At 46.8% G+C, this 18,482-nt stretch overlaps 1 protein-coding gene across 1 annotated transcript in view; it reads right to left on the bottom strand.

Annotated features, from left to right (window-relative positions):
* HEPHL1 (hephaestin like 1) overlaps positions 1-18,482 on the bottom strand; it is a 144,566-nt gene that overhangs the window by 37,157 nt on the left and 88,927 nt on the right. The window contains exons 12-13 of the mRNA XM_073582984.1: positions 17,316-17,532; positions 15,966-16,105 (exon numbers count right to left, since the gene is read on the bottom strand). Coding sequence (XP_073439085.1) covers positions 15,966-16,105; positions 17,316-17,532 — 357 coding nt within the window. The remainder of the gene's footprint in view (positions 1-15,965; positions 16,106-17,315; positions 17,533-18,482) is intronic.

The raw sequence follows: 18,482 nt of genomic DNA on the forward strand, positions 1-18,482 counted from the left end.
ACTCTGATCTGCTCCCTGTCCACATTTTCCGCCAAGGCTTTTGTGGATTCGGGAGCAGCGCTAAACCTAATGGACTTGGATTTTGCTAAACGTTGTGGATTTCCTATGACACCTCTGCAGATGCCTATCCCTTTGAGGGGGATTGATGCTACTCCTTTGGCTAAAAATAAACCTCAGTTTTGGACCCAGGTGGTCATGCGGGTCGCCCCAGACCATCAAGAAAATTGCAGATTTTTGGTGTTGCATGGTCTGCATGATGCCGTTGTTCTGGGGTTTCCCTGGTTGCAAATTCATAATCCATTTTTGGATTGGAAATCTGTGTCTGTGGTGAGTTGGGGTTGTCGGTGTGCCTTTGGTGAGGCTCCGTTTTTTTCCACCTCTCCTCAGTCGCATGATGTTCCTGACTATTTGGCGGACTTTTATGATGTATTTAGTGAGAATGAGTCTGCGTCCTTGCCTCCTCATAGGAGTTATGACTGTGCAATTGAACTAAGCCCGGGGTGTAAATTTCCCAAGGGTCGGCTCTTCAATTTATCTGTACCCGAGCACGAGGCTATGCGGTCCTATATTAAGGAGGCGTTGGAGAAGGGTCATATTAGACCATCCTCTTCACCCTTAGGTGCCGGTTTTTTTTTTGTGGCCAAAAAGGATGGTTCTTTAAGGCCTTGTATTGATTATCGTGCCCTCAATAAAATTACTATTAAATATCAGTACCCGTTACCCCTGATTTCGGATCTATTCTCTAGAGTTAGAGGTGCTTGCTGGTTTACCAAGATTGACCTCAGGGGGGCGTATAATCTTATCCGCATTAAGCAGGGGGATAAATGGAAGACGGCGTTTAATACTCCGGAGGGACATTTTGAGTACCTGGTGATGCCTTTTGGGCTCATTAATGCCCCTTCTGTCTTCCAGTGCTTCATGAACGATATTTTCCGAGACTTTGTCGATAAATTTTTGATTATCTATCTGGATGATATTTTGATCTTCTCCAAGGATTGGGATTCTCATGTGGAACATATTCGGACTGTGTTCTGGATCTTGAGGGAGAATTCCCTGTATGTCAAAGGATCGAAATGCCTTTTTGGAGTACAGAGGATTTCATTTTTGGAATTTATTTTGTCTCCGTCAACTATTGAAATGGACCCGGACAAGGTACAGGCCATTTATGATTGGGTTCAGCCCACTTCTTTGAAGGCCCTCCAGAAGTTTTTGGGTTTTGCTAATTTTTATCGGAAATTTATAGCAAAATTTTCTAGTATTGCCAAGCCATTGACTGATCTGACTAAGAAGGGTGCTGATGTGTTGAATTGGTCTCCGGAGGCTGTTGCTTCCTTTCAGGAGCTGAAGCGAAGATTTACCTCCGCCCCGGTTTTGCGGCAACCTGATGTCTCACTCTCGTTCCAGGTAGAGGTGGATGCTTCTGAGATTGGTGCAGGAGCTGTTTTGTCCCAAAAGGATCCTGTAACATCTAAAATGAATCCCTGTGCTTACTTTTCCCGAAAGTTCTCTCCATCTGAACGTAACTATGATGTGGGGAATCGGGAACTGTTGGCCATGAAATGGGCATTTGAGGAGTGGAGACATTGGTTGGAGGGAGCTAAACATCAAGTTGTGGTCCTCACTGACCACAAGAATTTGATTTACCTAGAGTCGGCTAAACGCTTGAACCCTAGACAGGCTAGGTGGGCCTTGTTTTTTACACGTTTTGATTTTGTGGTCTCTTTTCTTCCTGGAACTAAGAATGTCAAGGCAGACGCCCTCTCTAGGAGTTTCTTTGCTGATTCTCCTGTGGTGACCAAGCCTGCTACCATCTTAGGCGAAGGGGTAGTTCTTTCTGCCATCTCGCCTGATTTGAGACTTGCTCTGCAAGAGTTCCAGGAGGACAAACCTGAGCGTTGTCCCAGTGGAAAGTTGTATGTTCTTGACCAGTGGAAGAAGAGAGTGATGTCTGAAGTTCATTGCTCTGCATTGGCTGGTCATCCAGGTATTTTTGGTACTAGAGATCTGGTGAGTCGCTCTTTTTGGTGGCCCACCTTGTCTCATGATGTCAGGAATTTTGTGCAGTCCTGTGGGACTTGCTCCCGGTCTAAATCTTGTTCTCGCTCTAGTGGGTTGTTGATGCCTTTGCCGGTCCCCAGGAGGCCATGGACCCATATTTCAATGGATTTCATCTCTGATATGCCGGTCTCTCAAAGAATGACTGTTATTTGGGTGATTTGTGATAGGTTCTCTAAGATGGTTCATCTTGTACCACTCCCTAAGTTGCCATCTTCCTCTGAGTTGGTGCCCCTGTTTTTGCAACAGGTGGTTCACTTACACGGGATTCCTGAGAACATTGTATCTGACAGAGGAGTTCAGTTTGTGTCTAGATTTTGGAGGACTTTCTGTTCCAAGCTGGGAATTCAGTTGTCCTTCTCCTCTGCTTTTCACCCTCAGACCAATGGGCAGACAGAGAGAACAAACCAGACCTTGCAGTCGTATTTGAGATGTTTTATTTCCGCTGATCAGGATGATTGGGTTTCATTTTTGCCCTTGGCCGAATTTGCTTTAAATAATAGAGCTAGTTCTGCCACTTTGATGTCACCTTTTTTTGTAACTTTGGGTTTCATCCTCGATTTTCTTCAGGGCAGGTGGAGCCTTCTGCCTGCCCAGGTGTTGACACTGTGGTGGAGAGAATGCACCAGATCTGGGACCAAGTGGTGGATAAGTTATCTCTCTCCCAGGAAAAGGCCCAGCGGTTTTCCAATTGACATAGGACCATTGGTCCCCAGTTTAAGATTGGTGATATGGTGTGGTTATCATCAAAAAATATTGCTATGAAGGTGGCTTCTCCTAAGTTTAAGCGTAGATTTATTGGACCTTACAAGATTTTGGAGATTATTAATCCGGTCTCTTTTCGTTTGGCTCTTCCTGTCACATTTAAAATCCATAATGTGTTCCATAAGTCCTTGTTGAAGAGGTTTGTTGAACCAGTTGTTCCTGGGGTGGCACCTCCAGACCCTGTATTGGTTGAAGGTAACATGGAATATGAGGTAGAGAAAATACTGGATTCCCGTCTGGCTAGACGGAGACTCCAGTATTTGGTTAAGTGGAAGGGTTATGGTCAGGAGGATAATTCCTGGGTCTCTGCCTCTGATATTCATGCCAAAAGATTGGTGCGTGCCTTTCATCGGGCTCACCCTGATCGCCCTGGTGGCGTGGTTGAGGGTTCGGTGACCCCTCCTCAAGGGGGAGGTACTGTTGTGAGTTCATTCTCCCCTTCGTCACTGAGGTCTGGTGAACTCCCTATTCTGGTAAAGGAAGGTAATGAGCCTGATTATCAGGCACCTGAGCCTAATGAGGATGACTGGCTGAGTGGAGTCACGGACTGGATATAAGGCTGCCGACGCCCTTCTGCCCTGCGGGTGATTTCTCTGTGGACTTCTAGGACACCAGTCTGATTCCTGCTCCTCTAAAGCTAAGTTTTCTGCGTTGCCTGTTAGCATTTGTGTTTTGTTTTTGTTTTCCTTGCTTTCCTGGATTCTGCCATTCCCTGCTGGGGTGAGCTGAATCTCCTTTTGTCGGTTACTCTGTCTTCAGAATATTCCTGAGCACTGACATAGCTTTTTTGAAGCCTAGCGTCTTCAGGGCCTTTTTCACTGTCAGTCTGTTGGCTCTTATTTTCATAGGGTTTTTCACGGATTGCAGACAGCAGCCTTCCTGTCCTTTCCTATCTAGTTAGCCTGGCCCCGTCTTTGCTCAGTCTATCTTTCTGTCTGTGTTTGTGTTTTCATCTTGCTTCACCGTCATTATATGTTGGGGGCTGCCTATTGCTTTGGGGTCTGCTCTGGGGCAGTTTAGATTTCCCCTTTCCTTCTTTAGGCCTATTTAATTCTCCGGCTGTGGGTCTAGGGCATCGTAGGAACCCCCCATGGCTACTGCTAGTTGTGTTGATAGGTTCAGGGGTCTGCAATCCGATAGCTGCCAACCTCTCTGGTTTTCTGGACTTAGCTAGCATTTCTGTTTTTGCCTCCTACGGTGACTCAATCATAACAGTCTCCCTTCCTTCAGTGGTCACGTGGTACCACTCATTAAACTCATGAATATGCGCATATTCATGAGATAATGAGCGGTATCACGTGACCGCTGAAGGAAGGGAGACCGTGGGACAAGCAGGGGGGCTGCAGAAATGCGTCAGGGGGGGTCAGTATGATCTGACACCCCCGCTCCCCCTCCCCCGCCGACCCCCTGCCTTATATGACTCGTGTATAAGCCGAGAGGGGGACTTTCAGCCCAAAAAATGGGCTGAAAATCTCGGCTTATACGCGAGTATATACGGTAATTATATTCTTCTATTAGGAAGCTGGATAACAAAAATGTTGGCATCATTGCCGATCAAACAGGTAAAGGAAAAACACATTTCCATAAAGAGCATCCGTCAGTAGGATCAACCTTCTTAAGCCATCTATATGGACATGTAGGTCATAGGAAGTTAAATAAAATGATACATTGATATCTGCGATCCAATGTCTTATTCCAGAGAAATCCACAATTTTTTAATATGTACTGTCACGCTCGCACCTTGGCTGACTGGCGCGAGCTGGGGGGTTGTGGCCCCACTGTGCCACAAACCAGACTACCCTAGAAGGGGCGTGACTATGACAGCAACCTCGGTCTTCACTGGAGCCTCTGATGGTGAGGTCAGGCTTGTGTGGCAGATAGCTGTCGGATGCCACTCCAGGGTGGTGTCTGGCTGTGGCTGCTGATCCCATTCGGGGACAAGTCACTTGGAAAGAAGCTACAGACAAGCAGGCAGGTAGGCATGGCAGGCACGGCTGAGACACAGGGCAAGCCGGCATGGCTTGGAGACACTGGGCAAGCGGGCACGGCTTGGAGACACTGGGCAGGCGGGCACGGCTTGAGACACAGGGCAGGCGGGCACGGCTTGAGACACAGGGCAGGCGGGCACGGCTTGAGACACAGGTCAGGCGGGCACGGCTTGAGACACAGGGCAGGCGGGCACGGCTTGAGACACAGGGCAGGCGGGCACGGCTTGAGACACAGGACAGGCGGGCATGGCTTGAGACACAGGACAGGCGGGCATGGCTTGAGACACAGGACAGGCGGGCACGGCTTGAGACACAGGACAGGCGGGCACGGCTTGAGACACAGGACAGGCTGGCGTGGTATGAGAAGGAACAGGTAGGGGCCTGTTCACACATCAGGTGCAGGTACCGGTGTAGGCAGGAAGGAGTGGAGTATGTTGGAACAGGTAGGAGCGGAGTCGCAGGAGTGCAGAGTAGGCGGAGCCGCAGGAGTCCGGAGTAGGCGGAGCCACAGGAGTGAGGAGAGATACTGCAGAAAGAGGTTCTGCAGTGACAGCAGGAGTGCAGCAAAGCTGAACCACAAGGCCTGTGGAGAGAAGCTGCAGTAAGAGGTTCTGCAGCAGCAGAGCAAAGCTGAACCACAAGGTCTGTGGAGAGAAGCTGCAGTAAGAGGTTCTGCAGCAGCAGAGCAAAGCTGAACCACAAGGCCTGTGGAGAGAAGCTGCAGTAAGAGGTTCTGCAGCAGCAGAGCAAAGCTGAACCACAAGGTCTGTGGAGAGAAGCTGCAGCAAGAGGTTCTGCAGCAGCAGAGCAAAGCAGAACGGGTGCAGAGCAGAGACAGAGCTTTTAAAGGTGCAGAGTAGAGTTGAGCAACTTTTGGTTTTTTAGGGTCGCGTTTCGTTTCGTGAAACCCGACTTTTCCAAAAGTCGGGTCGAGCAAGATCGTCCGATTATAGGGAAAAGTCGGGGTCGTCCCGAAACACGAAACCCAATGTAAGTCAATGGGGAATAAAAGTCGGCAGTGAGAGGAGGACAGGAAACACACCTACAGTGCCCATTTGAATGCCAAAAGCATCAATTCTTCTTTCTTAAGCTTGTCAACCTTAATTAACTTCATAATACAAGTTACGCACTGAAAAATGGGGGTTATTTGGCTACAAACTGTGGGGGGGGAAGGCTGGCTCCAGGTTTTCATGTGCCCTGGGCGAAAGAGCGCCCCTTTAACACATACCACAACTCATCATGCTCCGATACGGCAGAGAAATAGCGGTATAGTACAATGAAAAATACCTCACTTTTTACATCTCATGACGAGGCCCATCTATTTCTCCATACAGAATCATTGGTCCCATATAATGTTTGAAACAGTATATGATGAGCTCCACATAATGCTACAGTATATGTTGGTCCCCATGGATGAAGCTCCACTGTCTTATGGGCCCAAATAATGCTCCAAACATAATGGGCCCCATTTCTAATGCTCTAGTGTATAATGGGCCCTGTAAATGCTGCTCCAGTGTCTGATGTCCACCTTTGGAATGTTCCAGTGTATGGTGGGCCTCATCTATCATTCTCCAGAGTATAGCGCTCCCCAAAAATTGCTGTCCCAACATTGAAAACAATCAAATAAGTCTCCTCGCTAGGGAATCCCTGTACTTGTCTGGACAGGTGCTGTAGCTTGCTTAACAGCTCGCCAGCCGTTCTCACGCCCAGTATGGATTACACGTGATTGCACAAAGGTGAGAAAGGGTACCGTATCCCCAGATAACATGTATGGATAGCGTACACATTCAAAATATATGTCTATACAGCATGAGGCAGGCTCAGACGGTGTTAGGCCCAGTATGGATTGCACGTGATTGCACAAAGGTTAGAAAGGGTACCGTATCCCTGGATAACATGTATGGATAGCGTACACATTCAAAATATATGTCTCAGGAGGCAGGCTCAGACGGTGTTAGGCCCAGTATGGATTGCACGTGATTGCACAAAGGTTAGAAAGGGTACCGTATCCCTGGATAACATGTATGGATAGCGTACACATTCAAAATATATGTCTCAGGAGGCAGGCTCAGACGGTGTTAGGCCCAGTATGGATTGCACGTGATTGCACAAAGGTTAGAAAGGGTACCGTATCCCTGGATAACATGTATGGATAGCGTACACATTCAAAATATATGTCTCAGGAGGCAGGCTCAGACGGTGTTAGGCCCAGTATGGATTGCACGTGATTGCACAAAGGTTAGAAAGGGTACCGTATCCCCGGATAACATGTATGGATAGCGTACACATTCAAAATATATGTCTATACAGCATGAGGCAGGCTCAGACGGTGTTAGGCCCAGTATGGATTGCACGTGATTGCACAAAGGTTAGAAAGGGTACCGTATCCCTGGATAACATGTATGGATAGCGTACACATTCAAAATATATGTCTATACAGCATGAGGCAGGCTCAGACGGTGTTAGGCCCAGTATGGATTGCACGTGATTGCACAAAGGTTAGAAAGGGTACCGTATCCCTGGATAACATGTATGGATAGCGTACACATTCAAAATATATGTCTCAGGAGGCAGGCTCAGACGGTGTTAGGCCCAGTATGGATTGCACGTGATTGCACAAAGGTTAGAAAGGGTACCGTATCCCCGGATAACATGTATGGATAGCGTACACATTCAAAATATATGTCTATACAGCATGAGGCAGGCTCAGACGGTGTTAGGCCCAGTATGGATTGCACGTGATTGCACAAAGGTTAGAAAGGGTACCGTATCCCTGGATAACATGTATGGATAGCGTACACATTCAAAATATATGTCTATACAGCATGAGGCAGGCTCAGACGGTGTTAGGCCCAGTATGGATTGCACGTGATTGCACAAAGGTTAGAAAGGGTACCGTATCCCTGGATAACATGTATGGATAGCGTACACATTCAAAATATATGTCTATACAGCATGAGGCAGGCTCAGACGGTGTTAGGCCCAGTATGGATTGCACGTGATTGCACAAAGGTTAGAAAGGGTACCATATCCCTGGATAACATGTATGGATAGCGTACACATTCAAAATATATGTCTCAGGAGGCAGGCTCAGACGGTGTTAGGCCCAGTATGGATTGCACGTGATTGCACAAAGGTTAGAAAGGGTACCGTATCCCCGGATAACATGTATGGATAGCGTACACATTCAAAATATATGTCTATACAGCATGAGGCAGGCTCAGACGGTGTTAGGCCCAGTATGGATTGCACGTGATTGCACAAAGGTTAGAAAGGGTACGGTATCCCTGGATAACATGTATGGATAGCGTACACATTCAAAATATATGTCTCAGGAGGCAGGCTCAGACGGTGTTAGGCCCAGTATGGATTGCACGTGATTGCACAAAGGTTAGAAAGGGTACCGTATCCCCGGATAACATGTATGGATAGCATACACATTCAAAATATATGTCTCAGGAGGCAGGCTCAGACGGTGTTAGGCCCAGTATGGATTGCACGTGATTGCACAAAGGTTAGAAAGGGTACCGTATCCCCGGATAACATGTATGGATAGCGTACACATTCAAAATATATGTCTATACAGCATGAGGCAGGCTCAGATGGTGTTAGGCCCAGTATGGATTGCACGTGATTGCACAAAGGTTAGAAAGGGTACCGTATCCCCGGATAACATGTATGGATAGCGTGCACATTCAAAATATATGTCTCAGGAGGCAGGCTCAGACGGTGTCAGGCACAGTATGGATTTGACGGCCCAGATTACACAGCGGAGGAGCAGGGAGAGGTAAAGATTGCAAATGCTGTGGCCCTGCCCAAGCAAGGGGGGCCCACTCGTGGGCGTCGGTACTGGCACTGGGCCCCTCATAGTACAGCGGTGTGTCTGACGGCGGGTGTGCACCACCACCGTCGGAGACACTTGATTGCACTATGAGGGACCCTGTGCCAGTGCCCGCGCCCAAGAGTCGGCCTACCCACCTGTCCAGGGCAACGGCACTCGCACGATGTCGTGCGGTAGGTGGTGACCCCGGCCATGGGGGGGGAGGCAGCACAGTTAGGGAGTTTTAGAAAGTGGCATATGTTGATGTTGGACATTCAGCTGATGCAAAAGGCGAAATAGGTGAAGTACCAGGAAGAGGTGGACCAAAGCAAGCCATTTTTCTGTCACCCTATGTGTCATCAGGGGAAGGTGGGACAAAATCCTTGGAAACCCATGCGTGGTTCATTTTAATGAAGGTTAGATCATCCACATTTTGGGTTGACAGACGGGTCCTTTTTTCTGTCAGGATTGATCCAGCTGCACTGAAGACTCTTTCCGATAGCACACTTGCAGCTGGGCAAGCGAGCTCCTGTAAGGCATATTGGGCCAATTCAGGCCAGGTGTCCAGTTTAGCGGCCCAATAGTCAAAGGGGAATGACCTGTGTGGGAGAACATCAATATGGGAGGAAAAGTAGTTTGTTACCATAGTTGACAACTGCTGTCTCCTGTCACTTTCCATCGATGCAGTATTACCAGTTGTGTGAGCGGTATTTGAAAAATCAGTCCACAACATTGTCATGAAACCCCTGTCTCCAACGCCACTTCTGCTGTGTGCACCACGAACACCTCTGCCAAGCTGCCCCCGGCCCGTACGGCTCGTGTGAGAACCATCACCGCTGCTGTGTGCTGGGAATGCCTCAAGCAACCGATTTACCAGAGTTGCTTGTTTATTAGCCAATATTAGGTCAAGGTTCTCCTGTGGCATGATGTTTTGTAATTTGCCTTTATAGCGTGGATCCAGGATGCTGGCCAACCAGTAGTCGTCATCGTTCATCATTTTGGCAATGCGGGGGTCCCTTTTTAGGATCCGCAAGGCATAATCTGACATGTGGGCCAATGTTCCCGGTGTCAATGATGCACTGCGAGTGCTGGGTGGAGGAGCACTTTCTGGCAAATCCACATCCCTCCAGTCACGCACAAACCCTGTACCAGACCTTGCCACGCCAACATTTTCACTTGCCCCACGAGATGCATCCTCCTCCCCTAAGTAATCATCCCCATCATCCTCCTCCTCCTCCTCTTCTTCCTCCACCTCGTCCAGGAGAGGTCCCTGAGCAGACAATGGCTGAATGTCATCAAGGATTCCCTCCTCCTCTTCCTCCTCATCAACATTGGCTGCAGACGCCTGCTCCTTAAGGTGCATCAAAGTTTGCATGAGCAGACGCATAAGTGGGATGCTCATGCTTAGGATGGAGTCGTCTGCGCTTACCAGCCGTGTGCATTCCTCAAAACACTGAAGGACTTTACAAAGGTCTTTCAGCTTCGACCACTGCACACCTGTCAACTCCATGTCTGCTCTCAAAGTGCCTGGCCGTGTATCCTCCCACAAATGCATTATGGCCTGCCTCTGCTCGCACAGCCGCTCCACCATGTGCAGGGTGGAGTTCCACCTTGTTGCAATGTCGATAATGAGGCGGTGGTTGGGAAGGTGGAGCAATCGCTGCAGCTTCTGCATACGAACGGAGTGTATAGGCGACCGGCGGATGTGCGCGCACAGTCTTCGCACCTTCTGGAGCAGGGCTGTTAACTCCGGATAATTTTTGAGGAAGCACTGCACCACCAGGTTCAAGGTGTGAGCCAAGCAAGGTATGTGGCTGAGTTTTGAAAGGGCTATGGCTGCCACAAAATTACGGCCGTTATCACTAACTACCTTGCCTGCCTCAAGATGTACACTGCCCAGCCATGACTCAGTTTGTCGCTTCAAGTACTCGGCCAGCACCTCGGCGGTGTGTCTGTCGCCCAAACACATCATCTGCAACACAGCCTGCTGACGCTTTCCACTAGCTGCTCGATAGGGGGACACATCGTGTGCAACAGTGGCAGCTGCAGATGGAGTGCTCGTACGACTGCGCTCTGTGGACGAGCTTTCGCTTCTGGAGGAGGTGGAGGAGGAGGAGGGTCGAACGCCTACAGCCAACTGTTTCCTATACCGTGGGCTAGGCAGCACTGTCCCACCACTGTCCCCTGTGGACCCTGCATCCACCACATTAACCCAGTGCGCAGTGATGGACACGTAACGGCCCTGGCCATGCCGACTGGACCATGCATCAGTTGTGAGGTGCACCTTTCCGCTCACTGACTGCTTGAGCGCATGGACAATGCGGTCTTTCACATGATGGTGGAGGGCTGGGATGGCTTTGCGAGAGAAGAAGTGGCGACTGGGTAGGTCATAGCGTGGTACTGCATAGGCCATGAGTTCGCGGAAAGCTGTGCTTTCCACCAACCGAAAGGGCATCATCTCAAACGAGATTAGTTTGGCAATGTGGGCGTTCAAACCCAGTGTACGCGGATGAGAGACTGAGTACTTTCTTGACCTACTCATAGTGTCTGGGAGGGTGAGCTGGACTTGAGAGCTGCATATGGTGGAAGTAGCGGTGGACAGGGCAGACTGAGAGAGGGTTGATGATGGTGATGGAGTTGTTGTTCTTTCTGATGGCCTAGAATCAGTCTTTCGTTGATATAACAGTGGGATTCCCTGACTGCTGTGGCCTTGCAACGACACCTCAACATTTGCTGCTGTGCTAACCGGTGGGCTTACAGTGGGGGAAACAATGTAGCGTTGCTGACTACCTTCGTTGTGATCAGTTGCACATGTGGCACTTGAGGTTTGGTGTTGTGTCCACGCTTGAAAGTGCATGCTGGTTAAATGTCTAAGCATGCAACTGGTATTCAAATTTTTCAGATTTTTCCCTCGGCTAAAGGTCTTTGCGCACTTCTTACAGATAACCTTGGCCTGATCATGAGGATTTTGTTCAAAAAAGTGCCACACTGCACTCTTCCTACTTTGGCAGACATTTTGCGGTCTAGCACGCTGTGATCTTTTGACCCTCTGGACAAGCTGTCCAGCAACTCTTTTGATGTTTGGAACCTGTCTTTGGAGTGCTCCGGGCCTGCCAGATAACAGCTGTTGCGATGTCGATGTCTGCTGTGGATGCTCCTCATCTGAGCTATTGGAAGCAGCACCCTCTTCCCCCAATGGATGCCAATCTGGGTCAACAACTGGGTCATCCATCACCTCCTCTTCTATGTCATGTGCACCTTCCTCTGTGTCACCGTGTATGGTGGTATAGTGTGCGGGAAGGGGCACCTGAGTCTCATCAGGGTCAGAATCTGGCTCTGTACACTGCGAGGACAATGTAGTGCTCTGAGTGAATGTACCAGCAGAATCATCCATCAGCGGCTGTGCATCAGTGCACTCCATGTCAGATTCATCTTGGCCTGGGTAATTCACCATTTCACTTGATAATCCAGGCATGGTATGTGAAAACAGCTCCATGGAGTAATCAGTAGTATGGCCTGCGTCATCCTTCAATCTTGGTTGGGGTGAAGGACACAAGGAAAGGTGTGGTTCATGAACATGAGCCTCCAATGACGACTCAGTGCTTTTACTTTTTACAACTGAAGAAGAGGAGGCGATAGAGCTGGAGGCTGAGTCAGCAATGTAAGACAAAACTTTTTCCTGATGCTCTGGCTTTAAAAGCGGTTTGCCAACTCCTAGAAAACTAAGCGTTCGAGGCCTTATGTAGCCAGACGATGACGCAGGGTCAGCACCTCCTGCATTCGGTCCTATTTTGCTCTTGCCACTACCATCAGATCCACCACCAACACCATCATTACCAGCTGCCAACCCCCGCCCAATTCCACGGCCTCTTCCACCAGCCTTCCTCATTTTTGGTAGAAATGTAGACAAAATCCAACAATCTATATAGTAATGTAAAACAAGGTACAAGGTGTCTATAGGACAGGGGAGATTTTGAATTTCTGCACACACTTGTGGACAGTGGACACTTTTGGATTGTGTGAGGCCCACTGATATCTGAGCGCTATGTGACAGGCTCGATGGCACTGCTGTGACAAAAGTGACTAGAGGATAAGGGAGATTTTGAATCTCTGCACACACTTTTGGACACTGGACACTTTTGGATTGTGTGAGGCCCACTGATATCTGAGCGCTATGTGACAGGCTCGATGGCACTGCTGTGACAAAAGTGACTAGAGGATAAGGGAGATTTTGAATATCTGCACACACTTTTGGACACTGGACACTTTTGGATTGTGTGAGGCCCACTGATATCTGAGCGCTATGTGACAGGCTTGATGGCACTGCTGTGACAAAAGTGACTAGAGGATAAGGGAGATTTTGAATTTCTGCACACACTTGTGGACATTGGACACTTTTGGATTGTGTGAGGCCCACTGATATCTGAGCGCTATGTGACAGGCTCGATGGCACAGCTGTGACAAAAGTGACTAGAGGATAAGGGAGATTTTGAATCTCTGCACACACTTTTGGACACTGGACACTTTTGGATTGTGTGAGGCCCAATGAATATCTGAGCGCTATGTGACAGGCTCGATGGCACAGCTGTGACAAAAGTGACTAGAGGATAAGGGAGATTGGATTGCTTTTAAAAAAGCAGTTTGCGGAGCAGTGGGTAAACAGCAATGCCAGCCTGTCAGGAAGCCTTAGAAGGCAGCCCAACAACCAACACCACTGATACACCACTATATAGCCTCCCCTTGCACTGCACACACAGTGACTGGTGTGTTGTGTAGGCCAAATTGCTAGCAGCAGAAGCAGTTTTTTTTTCTTCTCAGCAGGACAAAAAAAAAAAATTGGGATTGCTTTTAAAAAAGCAGTTTGCGGAGCAGTGGGTAAACAGCAATGCCAGCCTGTCAGGAAGCCTTAAAAGGCAGCCCAACAACCAACACCACTGATACACCACTATATAGCCTCCCCTTGCACTGCACACACAGTGACTGGTGTGTTGTGCAGGCCAAATTGCTAGCAGCAGAAGCAGTTTTTTTGTCTTCTTCCCTGCCTAACGCTCTCCCTACAGAATCAGCAGCAACCTCTCCCTATACTAAGATCGGCAGAAGTAAGATGGCGGTCGGCGTGCACGCCCTTTTATACCCCCTGTGACGCCCACCAAAGCAAGCCAATCACTTGCATGCCCTTCTGAAAGATGGTGGTGACCCGTGCCTATGTCATCACGTTGCCCACAGTGTCCGTGGATCCTGATTGGCTGAAAAAGAGCGCAAAACAAACTTTTGAAACGCGACTTTGGCGCGTAAGTCGCCGACCTCGTGGCCGACCTCATCCTAGGGTCGGGTTTCGTTTCATGAAACCCGACTTTGCCAAAAGTCGGCGACTTTTGAATTTTTTCGACCCGTTTCGCTCAACTCTAGTGCAGAGCACAGACAGGGAGGACACAAGGAAAGACACAGCAGGGAAGGAAGCCACAGACAAGGAGACAGTACAAGACAAGGTACAGGGAACAGGAAATACAGCCTCCTGGAGGGCAATTGGACAAGTAAACACAAAGCTAGGACCGAGACACAGAGATCAGGATATGCAGCCTCCTGGAGGGCAGACAAAGAATACAAAGCAAGGCTAGGAGTATTCCTCCAGATAAGGAGATACACAGAACAGGGCCTGGCTTCCTCAGCAGCAAGGAGCTAACTGAGATGAGACATTGCACAGGCAATGTTCCAGTGGGTGTGGCAGACCTAAATAGTCCAGGACTCTAGGTCATTGGTCAGGGACAGATTAGACAGGTGCTTCCTAACTGCATAAGAACCAGAAAGTTGTAGCGCCGCCCCCCCTATACACACATAGCCAGGAAGCCTGCAGGAGAGCAGAGGCACAGAGCACAGAGCATAGGACTGGCAGCAAACGGAATTCACAGCATGACCCGGAGCAGTGAGTAAGTTGGTGTGCGGGGATGGGAGGCCATGCAGTGAAGCCAGCAGGGTTGTTACATGTACAGTGCTGTGCAAATTAATTGGGACAAAGCATTTTTTTAAGTAAAATCGTAAGTTGGTTACCAGTCAGTGATTCAAACCAGTTTTAACTGCTTTGAACAGGTGTGAGTGCCTGTGAGTGTGTAAACCTATGAAAAACAAAAAATGCTGTGCACATGCTGCGGAAAATTCCACGCAGAAATGCAACGGTTTATTTTCCGCAGCATGTCAATTCTTTGTGCGGAATCCGCAACATTTTTACACCTATTCCACTATAGGAATCCGCAGGTGTAAAAACACAGGCGAATCCGCAGAAAACCCGCAGGGAATCCGCAGGTAAAACGTAGGTCAATTTACCTGCGGATTCTGCAGAATCCGCGTGGAAAAATCCACAATGGAATCTGCAACGTGTGCACATACCCTAACACTCACACGGAGATGAAGAAACCAGTGGGAGATGTTAGACCTGCACACCACTGGTTAATATAACAGACTAGGCAAACCCCTAACCTGACCCTGATTTGTACTTGCCTGACCGTTGAAGTTGGCACCCAAAAATTACACAATGGTGCCCCATATCAACATCGGCTGACCCTTAGTGTTCTTAACTACACTTTCGACTATACTCAGAGTGTAAGCCTAAATCATCACAACAGAACAGAGTGCACAAAGACAGAGGCTGAGACTCCAGGCTAAAGACGTGTTTACACAGTCATATATGAAAGCCAGAAGGAAAAGAAAGGAACCCAAAAAGACCTTTGGTATATGTGAAAACCCCCAGACCCTCAATATAACAAAATGGAAAAAGTGCTTAGAAGGGTAGCACAATAAACCACAGAAGAAGCAGTAGAGAAAACCTCAGTAACATAATCCTTCACTGAGGAGCTGGGACTCCAAACATCCATCTAACTTGGAATATAGCCAGCAAAGACTGCATGTATCAGGAGAGTATAAGTAATCCCTCCAAAGATGTGATAGGACAAACCAATAAGGAAGGGAAGACACCTACACAGAAGCCACACAGCAAAGCAAAGACAAGAGCATTATCAGCAGTTGGACAGAGACAACACAGGCTATGATCCAACAGAGAGGAAAACCAACCCACAGCCAGACGTCACTGGATCAAGCCCCGGAGTCCAGCCATGAAAACATTTGTGATTTGCTAATTAAATGTATGTAGAAGTTATTTATAATGATATTCCTTTAGTTATTTTTTTTTCTATTCTCGGAGAATACCCTTAAGTTTGGAATGACAACTTGTTTGTTATATTTTATACAAAGCGATAGTGGAATCCCCCCATCAATAAACACTGATGGCAAATCCTAAGAATAGGCACCTCTAAAAAAAACAAACGATTTTTTTTAAATTTTACCCATGATTTCTAAATGCTCCTCCTCTGCAGATCTCTTCTTTGGTTCTGTGAAGTGTCCATCCGTGTATTCCCTATAAACCACTTTCTTGTATTTGGAACCTATGCGGTCTTCACCTGTACTAACAAATATGTGGCCCGGGCTAGAAGAAAAGAAGACATATCATAATGAAAAATAATATACTACCTTGAATATATCTAAAACAATAATTAAACTAATACATTTAGAAAACAATCTAAAAAATAAAGCTACATATTCATAAGAGTACAAATAGATAGATAAAGGAGACCAACAACAAGATGGATGGATGGATGGATGGATGGAGAGAGGTGGACGATCAGCAACAAGATGAATGGAGAAATAGGACTGACAAGCAACAAGATGGATAGAGAGGTGGACGGCCAGTAACAAGATAAACAGAGTAAGATTAACCACCGAAAAGATAAATGAAGAGCAGAGAATGACTAAAAAGATGATGGGTAGATAAAGGAAGATGTCCAACAACAAAATGGGTGTGGAGAGATGGACGACCTGCAACAGGATGAATAGTGAGAAGAGGATGGCCAACAAGGTGGCTGGAGAAAAGAGGATGACCTATATCAAGATAGGTAGAGTGAGAAGACCAACAAGAAGATTGTTGGAATTGGGGAGTGGTTGACACCCACCAACAAGATGGATAGAGAAAATATAATAACAAAATGGTGGCCAAAAATGGACAGTCATCACAAGATGGAAGAAGAAAAGAGAACAACCACCAATAGATGTGAGAAGATAACCAACAATTGGATGGACAGAAAGATGGTCAACAAAAAGATATAGAAAAGGGCAATCACCACATGACTAACAAAAGGAGGATGAGTAAAAACAAAATAGATTAAAAAAAGGGAGGACAACCAGCTACAAAATGTAACAAAAAGGAGGACGACCAGCTACAACATGTAACAAAAAGGGAGGACGACCAGCTACAACATGTAACAAAAAGGGAGGACGACCAGCTACAACATGTAACCACATGACAGAAAAGAGAATGACCAACACGAGACAAATGGAGAGAGAAAAAGGTGATCAAAAAAGATGGATGATGAGGTGAAGATTGACAACAAAATGGAAAGGAGAATAAACATCACAAGATGGAAATAGAGAATAAGACACCCAACAACATAGTGCTTAGTGAGAAGAGAACGACCAATGACAAGATGGATGGTGAAAAATAAACCCAAGATTAGTGAAGAAAATAAATGAAAAGAATAGAAGTATAAAGATCCAAATGGAAGGCTGAATTTTCTGAACATACACTGTCCTTTATTACCAGCACGTTGACTTCATAGCGCCAGGCTGTACACAGTACATACCTCTCATGGACATGTTCAGTAATGTTGTGTTTTTCGAGTTCCCAGGATCTATCGGGGGAGTAATCCCACTCCACTTCCTCTGCAGCAATAAAGTAAGTTCTCATAGCGCCATACTGGTGCCCATCAGCAATGGAGTTGTCACATGACTGCACCGTATATGTATGTTTCATCCCACTGATATAGTGATCCATTGTATGACAGCCAAGTTCAAATATCCCTGAAGAATAAGGGCAGGGGGAGTTTTTAATTTGTTTTAAAATGAATAAAAATGGCTACAGAATCAATCAATTTCATGAATTTAGCCTGAAATTCTTAAAGAGTTTTCCTGTGAACAAAAGTTTTTTGTAATCAATAGATCTTGGAATAATAATAAAAATTTCCACATTTGGATGTGTTTAAATAAAATGTTCCTGTGCCGAGATAATCTTATAAATGTGTCCCGTGTTATGGCTGTGTCTGACCCTAAAGTAACATTTATAAGATTATCTCAGCACAGGAACATTTTATTTAATCACATCCAATTGTGGAAGTTATTATTAAGGGCTCGCAGGCTCTCTCTCAACAAGTGGGTGTGGAAGGAGGACTCACAGGCTTTGTCTATGAATAAATTCACATGAGAGTATGAAGAAATTGTCCAATTTTCATCTAGAAGAAAAAAGTACACTTTTTGATATTGTCCCCAAATTAGCATCTGTATGTAATGAGTATGGGATCAGTCTGGCATTTGTTTTTATTCATCAGCAGTGAATAAAATTTACAAGACCAAAAACAGTTTCCCATGTTTCCCTAAAAATCGCCTGCTATACACCTGATCCATACGGAATCCAATTCTTTTGTTTGCGCACCCTTAGACTTTAAATTGCGAATCTCCTCCAAAATACAATTTTTTTGATACGAATATGCTTTTCATGTAAAAAAGGTCATCTGAACAGTCCAAAGGAAAAACATTGGTCCTAGTGTAATATTTTATTTTTTTGTTATATCACATTTTGTCCCCTAGAAAATTAAAAGGGGAACCTAATGATGACAGTTATTATTAGTGGTAATATAATATACCAGTTTTCCTCTAAGGCAAAGTTCACATGTGGATTTTCTAGATTTTTGGTGTGTAATCCCCAGTATAGTACCAAAACAAATGAATGGGATTTCAAATAATCAACTCCCATG

Source organism: Dendrobates tinctorius, unplaced genomic scaffold (assembly GCF_039654945.1).
Source record: "Dendrobates tinctorius isolate UK_male_01 unplaced genomic scaffold, ASM3965494v1 ptg000075l, whole genome shotgun sequence".
Classification (NCBI taxonomy): domain Eukaryota; kingdom Metazoa; phylum Chordata; class Amphibia; order Anura; family Dendrobatidae; genus Dendrobates; species Dendrobates tinctorius.